Source organism: Anoplopoma fimbria, chromosome 12, assembly GCF_027596085.1.
Source record: "Anoplopoma fimbria isolate UVic2021 breed Golden Eagle Sablefish chromosome 12, Afim_UVic_2022, whole genome shotgun sequence".
NCBI lineage: Eukaryota > Metazoa > Chordata > Actinopteri > Perciformes > Anoplopomatidae > Anoplopoma > Anoplopoma fimbria.
The window spans coordinates 1093415-1103592 of record NC_072460.1 but is presented as its reverse complement, the minus strand read 5'-3'; the positions used below and the strand labels follow the sequence as shown (position 1 = coordinate 1103592).

Sequence of the window (10178 nt, the reverse complement as noted above, 5' to 3'; positions counted from 1 at the left end):
CCAAAATGGATAATAAAAGATAAAAAAAGACTAGATGATGATAGAATAAATGCTAACTTATTACTACTTCTAGTTATTCCTTTTACCCAAACCCTTAAATCACTATTGGTCTGTTGTGAAAATAATAATTACTCATCTTTTTTTAATGCATACCTTATATAAAAAATAAATAATAATATCAGTTAATTATCATTGGTATTATTACAGTATGTTGGTGGCAGAGGAGGTCATTCTCATTTTGTGTGTCTTTCTCTTAAATCCTGTTTCAGGTCAGCGTTGTTCAAGCTCGACCTGGATGGAAACTGTGGTGAGCACATCCGTCTTTGTGTCTTTGTTAATGACTCACACTCACACACTCTCTCTGCTCGGTTCCCTCGATCACTCAACTTCCTCCTCCCTCCAAACCAGAGTGTCTGTCCGGGGACAACTTGTCAGTGTCCTGTCCCCGGCTCAGTCCAGACGGGTCCACGCTGATCTTCCTGCAGGGTCGAGTGTTTGGACCTCACAATCAGTGCCTCAGTCTGCAGCAGGTACACTGTTTGAGTGTGTTTGTTGTTTGTGTGTTTGCATGTGTATCTGTGTTTTCTGACTGTAAATCCTCTACAGTTGGACCTTAGGAGCAGGAAGACGTCCACCCTGTTGGACGTTGTCAACACACCAGAGATTGGTAGGTTACATACTGTTGAACTAGCGATATCGCTCGTTTGTTTTTAGTTTAACCCTTCATGTTCCCCGGATGATTCTTTGGTGACCCTCTGACTTTTCCTCTAGCGCCACCATAAGGTTGACATTTGAGGTTTTGAGTAAAAATGTCTCAGTAACAATTAGATATTTATTACACACATTCATGCCCCCCTCAGCTTGACTTGCAGCCACTTTGGTTTTCATCTTGTGAAATCATCAGGACAACATTTGAATTTGTCCAATAATTTGCCAACCTTAGAAAACATTCACATTCCCATCATCTTCAGCTTTATTCAGATAAATTAAGATGTTCAATGTGATGAATTCCTGCTAAATGTCCAGTTCTGTACTTATTGTCTATGCTTGTTTGATGAAGTTGGTGGCTATTTGCACGTCCAACAAAAATGCAGTAAAATGTATGAGCCCTTAACAAAGCAGGGTAGAAGAGCTGATATGGGGAGTGAGACCAGCATTTAAAGATATAAAAAACAAAGATAAAACCTGAATTCTGTCCATGTCACCTTGTTTCAGGTGAGTTTGCAGGTGTGTATGAAGCTCTGCCACCCTGCTGCTGGTCTGCAGACGGTCAGAGAGTGGTGTTCAGCAGCGCCCGGAGAAACTGGAAGGTAAAGACCATGTATTTAAGGAATAGCTTGACTCTAAAGCAGAGAAATCTTCTTGTTTAACTTTCCCGGCAGAAAACAAATGAGTAAAAAACGTACACTTAAAGAAGTTTTGTTAATATATTTTCTTATTATTTTGTGTTCATCACAGCGTCGGATGCACACTTTGAATAACTCATTTATCCTCTCTCTCTCTCTCTCTCTCTCTCTCTCTCTCTCTCTTAGGATCTCTTTATGGTCGACAGAAGATCAAAAACAGTTACCTCCCTCTCTGATAGTAAGAGTCCATCCTCTCCTCCACCTCCTCCTCCCTCTCTTCTGTCCTCATCTCCATCTCTTCTTTTCCCTCCTCCTCCTCCTCCTTGTCCTCCCTCTGATCCTCCCCTCTCTCCTCTGCTTCCACCTCCTCCTTCACCCTGTTGGGCTCCCCTTCCTCCCCTTCCTCCCCCATTTCCTGCTTTTCTTCCTTTTCCTCCTTTCCCTCCTCCTCCTCCTGCTGCTCCTCTATCTCCTCTGTCCTCTCGTCTTCCTCATACTCCCCTTTCCCCTCTTCTTCCACCTCCCACTTTTTTTTTTCCTTCACTTCCAGTTCCTCCCCCTTATCCTGACTCCCACTTTCCTCCTCCTTCTCCTCCTTCTCCTCCTCTTCCTGATCCTCCTTTACCTCCCCCTCCACCTTCTCATCCTCATCATCAGGAACACAACAGAAAACAGGAAGGTACGACAAAACAATAGTCAAAAGTTGCAGAAACATCACAGGAGCCTGGCTAAGAGTCTTTTCTGGGATCTGTATTTGAATGTGCTCAGATGGAGGTTTTATATCAAGAGCACAATGTTGCTGGCAAAGTAGACGTACAATTAAGACACTTTAACTATTCAAAGTAAAAGTATTTTATTTCATATGCATCTTCTGCGTGCCGCCTACATTTATTATTTGGATGTACTGCTGGACATAACATCATCAATAAATACACGTACTATTTAATATGGGTACATCGTTTCAAAATCCCTTTTAAAACTACTACGGGATCTTAGTCTCCGTTTTATTTTCCGTCTGTTGTTCCTCTGCTGTGATCTGACTTTCCTTCATCACTTCTTTTTCTGTCTTTGCTCCTGTCTTTGTTGTTGCCTCTTCTCCTCTGCAGGTCTCTCTGAACTTCCAGCTTATGGCAGCTGGAAGCTGCTGACAGTCCAGAAGGACCTGATGGTCGTCTGCTGCTCCAGCCCGAACACACCTCCCACTCTTGTGAGACACACACACACACACACACACACACACACACACACACACACACACACACTAGCACAGAGACACAGAAGAATGAGAGACACAGCTACAAGCACTATGCAAGTTATAGTTTTTACAGGTGAAAATATATATACATATATATGTATATGTTTTGTTTTGTTAATTGAACCACATGTGATGTGTTTGCAGAGGGTGGGTTTCCTCCCTTCAGCAGGTGAGGCTGTAATCTGGCAAACTCTGCAGCAGCCCGTCACGACCTTTGACTTCCACTGGACAGTTCTAGATATTACACCTCCACCAGAGGAGGACAACACACACTACCGTGAGCATGACACACACACAGTGGTACAAAATGATGAAGATCAATCACTCTGTCAGTATGAAGCATGCTATGATGTCTCTCTCTCTCTCCCTCTCTCATCAGCTGGTTTAGACTTTGGAGCTGTCTTGGTTAAACCGTCTCGTCCCCCCAATGAAGCCAAGACACCTCTGGTCGTCTTTATCCATGGTCTGTGATAACTTATCTGTGTTTACTTATCTTTTCCAGGATGGACACGTATTGAAACATTTTGCTTGATTTATAATAAGGGTTATTTTAATGTCGGTTTGCTCCTCCAGGTGGCCCTCACTCCCAGTTTCCAGCAGAGTGGAACTGCACCACAGCTGGACTGGCTAAACTCGGCTTTGCTGTGCTCATGGGTGAGACGCCTCATCGGTATATCAAATCTGTAAAAACAGTTTGAATTCATCCCCTTTTTAAAGAAAATCTAGTTTTACTTTGGTGAAAATCAGGAGAAATTTAGATTTCGATGTCTTCCCCCTCTCCTTCTTTCTGTCTCTCTATCTAGTGAACTACCGGGGATCCACAGGGTTCGGCCAGGACAGCATTTTGTCATTGCTTGGTCGGATCGGAAACCAGGATGTTAAAGATGTGCAGGTACTGGTTAACACAGTTCTGGAATCTGAGTGTAATATATGAGAATTAAAAAATATGGAGGACTTGAGAAAAATGATTATTTACCCAGACCGCCGTGCTGACTGCGCTGCAGAGAGACGTGGCTCTTGACCCCCAACGATTGGCTGTGATTGGTGGTTCTCACGGCGGTTTCCTGTCTTGCCATCTGGTTGGTCAGTACCCTGAGTTCTACAGAGCGTGCGCGGCCAGGAACCCTGTCATTAATGCTGCGACTTTATTGGGCACCAGTGACATAGTAGACTGGTGAGACACACACACACACACACACACACACACACACACACACACACACACACACACACACACACACACACACACACACTTTAGCTCCACTGCAACGCATCCAAACCCCTTGAATGTTCTCATCCTCTCTGTGTCTGCAGGCGTTACACCAGTGTGGGCTTTCAGTACTCGTATGACCAGATACCCACTGCTGAAGCCCTGGCTGCCATGTTAGAGAAGTCACCCATCACACATGCTGCTCAGGTCAGACTTTAAATACTAATTATTTTAATGGTGATGTACAAATAACCAGTTGCATTAGATTACAACATTTCTTTTACACAAAGGGATATTTTGAATTTAGTTTTTTTAATTATTTAGGATTTATTCATAAGACATAACAAATTGATATGGACATCCAGCCATCAGTTTTCTAGACATAGGACATTGTTATGGGCTAACACACACTTGGTTTCATGTCAGTGTGTTTATCTTTGTGTTTGTTTGTAGATCAAGGCTCCAGTGCTACTGATGCTGGGGGGCAGAGACAGGCGGGTGTCCCCTCACCAGGGTCTGGAGCTCTATAAAGCACTGAAGAGCAGAGCTGCACCTGTCAGGTACAACACAGCATACATTAAAAGCATCCAATACACACACCTGGACAATCTGATCGAGGTAACAGACTAAAACAAAGGTTTTAATTCAGCTCAGGGCAGGCACTCTTGTCATTTCCCCTGCTCACCTTTAACAAAACAAAGATTGTGATATTATTAAATCAGATTTTTATCATCGTTGTCTTTGTCCATCCAGATTGTTGTGGTTTCCAGAAGACGGACATTCTCTGTCCAGAGTGGACACACAGGCCGACTGCTTCCTGAACACAGTGCTGTGGCTGCACCAGCATCTCTGAACACACACACACACACACACACACACACACACACACACACACACACACACACACACACACACACACACACACACACACACACACGCAAGGCTGTGATGAAGGATTGCCGAAGGAGTTCACTATCTAGCTAACTATCACTGGAGTTGACAATCTTGAACATACCTATGCCTTTTTGACAACAAAAGAATGTCCATTTATCTATCTATGTGTGACAATGTACTCAATTTTGTAACAAACGTTTCCAAATCAGAGCATTTAATAAAATAAATATCTTATAAACATGTATTATTGCATAGATTTCTTCATGTTTTGTTACTCAGTGCTACATATTGAAACGGGTCCGAGTCATACTGTCAAATGTATTTATAATTTTTTTCCCCACAATGATAAAACACACTTGATATTACTCCTCATTCATTTCCCAAGATCCCTACTTTAAGCCTGTTGATATTTAGTAGAGTCCACAGTCATAAAATATCTTTATGCAAATGTATAATATATGTAGACAGAGCAGGCAGGCAAAGAGATGATATGCTAAATGTAATTTGAACAATGTCCAGCAGATGGCAGTCTCTATCTGTGTAAACAGTTTTGTATATGGTTGTTTTAGATCTCTTTAACAAAACGGAAAGCACAAGATCAACTAATACACATGAAGATGAGTATCTATGTTTCATGCAATGAATAGGTGGCCCTATCATCACTCGCTTTTGATTTTTCCATAAAAAGGAAAGGGAAAAAGCTTGAGCTCAAAGTGTTACATGGAACAGTCACATAACAGTTTTTTACATCTGAAGCCTTGTAACCACACAGAGCTGTAAAACACCCAAACCACTCAAAAGATCATCTGGAGCCTTTAATTGTTCTTCCTCACAGGACTGCCTGAACAAATAGTCTCCTGTAACCTTTAGACAAGTTAACAGTTCTACAGACAGGATCCGACAAAGCAATCTCTTCTCTTCTCTTCTCTCTGGATGTCTTGTTGCAGAGATCAACTCTTGAGAGAAATGTCTCGTCTCTTCTGCTCGACAGATATTTTACTTACATCTCCTCACAGGACATTTCTGGATTATTATTTTTTTCCCTAAATTCTGGGATTTCATTCAACATTACAGATTTTTTTTCTCTCTACCAATCAGCAAACCGACCTCAATGCAAAGCTTTTTTTCTTTAAAGCTTTATTATCACAAACAAACCCTGGCCCGCTTTTCTTGTGAAAATAGAAATGTTATCTTGGTGGCCATGTTGAGACTTGATATTCCCGTGAACAGTCCCACCACTCTCACTTCTCTCACAACACAAGTGGACATTTCTCCAGTTGAAGCTGGCTATAAATGAAATTCACAGATGCAGATTTTAAATACGCAAGTGCCCCGAGATGAGAGCCTGAGGTGGTTGACGTCTCGGCAGTCTCACCATGGCGTTCCAGACACAGTGGCGGTGTTAATTGTCCTGATCCACCAACACTTAGCTCTGCGGCCCTGACTGCAGCTGCTGCTCGATGAAGTCACTCTAATGTGGGTGTTGGGTGAGGTCACCAATGTAAGAGATTGAGGGATAAAAGGATGGAGATTGAGAGAGAGAGAGAGAGACTGTTGATTAGGAAGTGACAGATAAAGAAAAGGAGTGAGACAGAGGCGACCGGGTGTTCTAAACAATGACGCAGCCAGATAGAGGGAGAAGTTCACGGTGTGGTATTCTGGTGTGTGGGCCGGGCACAGAGATGAAGCATTGTTGGAAGCTGGAGACAGGGGAAAGACTCATGCTCATGCTGGGTGTATGTAGGAGGTAGACAGACAAAGGGAGGAAAAGAGTGCAGAAAAGAGTCTTTAGGACTTGGTTTGTTCTGGTGCTTCCCCTCTCCAGCCGGCGGCAAAGAAAGATGCAGAAAGTAAAACGGCACAGCAGAGGAAGAGCGCTGAATACAATTTGATAAGAGGTTACATTGTCCTACAAACAGAGATCAGTGACTGAAGGCGTCATTCCCAAGGCAGGATGACTTTACTCAGCAAATTTCATGACAAATCCTCGTGTCAGAAGACATTTTGGCCTGAGGATGCTAGAGCGGGGAGCTCATGGAACAATCTTTGGTTTTTAATCTCAGGTTTAAAAGTGGAAGCTCCTGTTAGTGTTTATGGTCTCCAACCCACAAGGCCTGGCTGTAACCCCTCGCCTGAGCTCCACTCCTCTGTGTGCTCTCTCGCTGGAAGAAATGGGTCTTGATGTCTTCATCGTGGCGTGGGATTGAGAAAGTAATGTACTGAACTGTTGGAGTCCAATGCTTTAACGTCCAAAGAATAAGGAAATGACAGCACGCTACGTTTGACTGGAAATGGATGAAGTTGGATTTGGATGGGCTTTGAGGGCGTATGACTTCTTTTCAAGCTGTAAAAGGCTGTTCAAACTTCCATTTTCTGGTAAACAAATGTTTTACAAGGAGAATAAATCAAATTCTCAGCCATAAATATTCCAACATCTGCATCCTTCCACACTTCGTTAAATGGGATCTTCCCCTCTTCTCATCCACTCCTCTGAGCAATGACCTTCACCTGTGGACTAAGGGTGTGTGCCAAGACGTCCCGTGTTCATGAGTGTGTGTTTTTGAAAAGAGGCGGTAGTCAAACGGATCCTTACAGTCTGCCTTCCCATGGTTCATTTAAAGGTAGCCTTCGCCTCTCCTTTCTAGTTGCGTGTTCCTCTTGTCCCCACTCGTCTGAATGCCCTCCATCCTCGTTATTTTCTTTGTGTCTCTGTTTTTACCACGACACAGCCTTTGTGTGTGTACATAGGGTTCATTCACAAGCCTGTGAACACAGGTCCTAACGGGGGGAAGCAGCGTTTTACCGTCTCCCTTTTGATTCATCCCTTTGACTGTTAAAAGTTGTTTGAACAGCGAGGGCCCCGCTCAGGAAACGACGGGACGGTGCGTTGTGTCAGCGCTACGTTAGCCGTGACCTTTCACTTTTCTTCCCTTCTGATTATTTTAGTCTCTCACCCATTCCTTCTATTACTTCTGTGTCTTTCCCTCACTTCCGCTATATTTTTTCTTTTGATGAATAATCCTCTGCTGATAACTTTGTTAAATGCTGATGAATCACAACATAACTTTGGGTTTGTCTCTGGGATTCAAATGGGTTTACTATGCAGCTGGTTGGGACAATGATGGCTTTGGGTTTGTTGTCTATAACAGGTTGAGCTATTGTCTGTGTAGTGACGGGGGTGGGGTGTGTTGGTGGTCTTATTTGTGTTTGCTTTCAGGTTCTGTTAAGATGTGTGATAGTTAAGTGTTGATATGTTTGGTAAAATATACATCTTTTCAGTCCTTTCTGTTGTTGAGGTTACCAGTGTAGTGAAATCATTTTTTTTACATTCAACAGAAACTTATTTAAATGATTTGGAATCATGTCTCATCTGTCTTGATTCTAGTGGTGTGATCTTTTCTTCAAACACAATGGTTTCTATTGGGAACAGGATGGAATAAGAATTGTTCCCTTGTTTTCAGATAAAGATGTTTTAGGGCTTCTACAGGTGCATCTGCAGCCCCAAGATTTCGTGCACAGTGGAAATTAAAAAAAAAAATCTTAAGTATTGCAATACATTTTTTATGTTGGACTGAAGTGGAAAAGTTGTTGTATCAATGAAAGCAAAATGTTACAAAGTGAAATGGAAACAGATGTTAGTAAATATTTAAATGAAAAATAGATGCAGACCAAACCATCACATGTGTGTCGGGCAATGAGGAGACTGTAATGTTCCTTAAATAAATATGTAAAACCAACATAGATGACATATTTCCATTACTTTTTCAAAACAATAACAATTTGGTCAACTTGAAATATTTGCACAACAATAGAACACTCGTTCCCTTTTCCATTGCTAGTTTGCTTGAAATTTGAACTGAAACTGGATGGAGACCCGGCTAGTAGTGGACAAAATAATTTAGGAGATTTGCAGAGTGTCTGCAGTGATGAGTCCTGAAATATAACTCTGAATCTTCTTAAACCATGTTGAACAGCTCATGTATTAATCACTGTAGGTTCCCATCGCTTCACTGTCTACTGTACAATCTCAGTATACAACGCTCTGCAAAACAAGAAAAATATTCCTTCTCTGCTATTCTTTAGCTATTGGAGCCATCTACACACACACACACACACACACACACACACACACACACACACACACACACACACACACACACACACACACACACACACACACACACACACACACACACACACACACACACACATTTGGCTCACCTCCATCAGCCTTTTGTCATGTTTATCTATCTCCATATTCCCATGCTGGGTCCTAAGCCATGTTGTACTGGTGCCATGCAGGATAATATGAGGATTTCTTGGCTCCAGGTTGTAGATTTGGCTTTTAGCATGGTGCTGTTTTGCGGAGAACAACTTACACCCAAAGAAGGACAGGACAGCTGCAAACCCCTCGTCCTGCTGCTGTAGTCAAATGTCTTGAACTGCTTGTTGGTGCTCGTTTGTTGTTGTGGTCACTAGATGTGTGAATGACCTGTTGGTTTAGAGAATGTGGGGTGATCAAATGTAGAGCCATGCTTGTTTATATGCAACATTCCTTCACCTGAAATTGCTGATATTTGCTGGGTGAGTTCATGAAGGCCGGTATCGAGTGTGAGCTGGATTTCTGATGTAAGGTTCACAATGGTTCAGTGGGTTACTCCCCTGAATGCACACAGACGGATCAGTTTACTGGCTTGAGGCTCTGGAGGGAGCTGACTAAAGTTTGAGAAAACAATTATGTTTACAATAATGATCTCGGACATAATATTAATAACAGGAAGCCTATGTTACCAACTGAGGGGGTGTTTTGAAACATGGGTGTATACGAGGGAGAGTTTCGCTATTGCATGATGGGAACCAGAGAATCTAGTGTTTTTGTAGCTTTATTTTACTTTTAGCAGATTATGCAGCATTAAAAAACTCATAAAGGACAATCTATGAGAAAGAAAAGGAACCAAATCATCTTGAAAGCAAATAATATGTCAAGAACTGTAACCAGGATACGATAACTCGGTCAATGAGCAAAACGGGAATCAGAATAAATCAAATTTAACCAAACTTTATTGATATAAGGTTTGTTGTATATGAAATTTCTGATGCAATGGCAAAATACCCATTTTCTTTTACAGTAGGTGCCATATGACATCAGAATTTACAAATATCTCTTACATGTAATTAATTCTTCTTGACATGTTAAACAGTAATTGTTCTGAAGCCGCTAGATCTACAGGTAGATGCAAGAGAAATAATATAATGCTGCCTATTTATTGTCATTCATTTTTCTGATGTGCTGTCAAGTTTATTCACTTCATTATGCTCCACTCTAGGCTGTATCTCCAAAATGTCAATGTCATGACTCAGGAATGAAAAGAATTCAGAATAACAGCCATGAGGGCTTTCCGTGGCTCCTGGTGTTATCAAGTCTCCCTGAGCGATGAAAGGACTACACACACTTTACTGACGTGAATACATC

At 42.0% G+C, this 10178-nt stretch overlaps 1 protein-coding gene across 1 annotated transcript in view; it reads left to right on the top strand.

Moving 5' to 3' along the window:
• The window catches only part of zgc:136971 (S9 family peptidase), a 7917-nt gene extending 2981 nt beyond the window's left edge, over positions 1-4936 (top strand). Inside the window, exons 8-21 of the mRNA XM_054608415.1 lie at positions 270-307; positions 409-530; positions 607-667; positions 1216-1310; positions 1533-1584; positions 2453-2553; positions 2746-2878; positions 2981-3064; positions 3175-3255; positions 3405-3493; positions 3582-3775; positions 3916-4018; positions 4265-4371; positions 4565-4936. Of these exons, the coding sequence (XP_054464390.1) occupies positions 270-307; positions 409-530; positions 607-667; positions 1216-1310; positions 1533-1584; positions 2453-2553; positions 2746-2878; positions 2981-3064; positions 3175-3255; positions 3405-3493; positions 3582-3775; positions 3916-4018; positions 4265-4371; positions 4565-4664 (1360 nt within the window). The 3' untranslated portion in view covers positions 4665-4936. The remainder of the gene's footprint in view (positions 1-269; positions 308-408; positions 531-606; positions 668-1215; positions 1311-1532; positions 1585-2452; positions 2554-2745; positions 2879-2980; positions 3065-3174; positions 3256-3404; positions 3494-3581; positions 3776-3915; positions 4019-4264; positions 4372-4564) is intronic.
• Positions 4937-10178: the final 5242 nt, after the last annotated feature.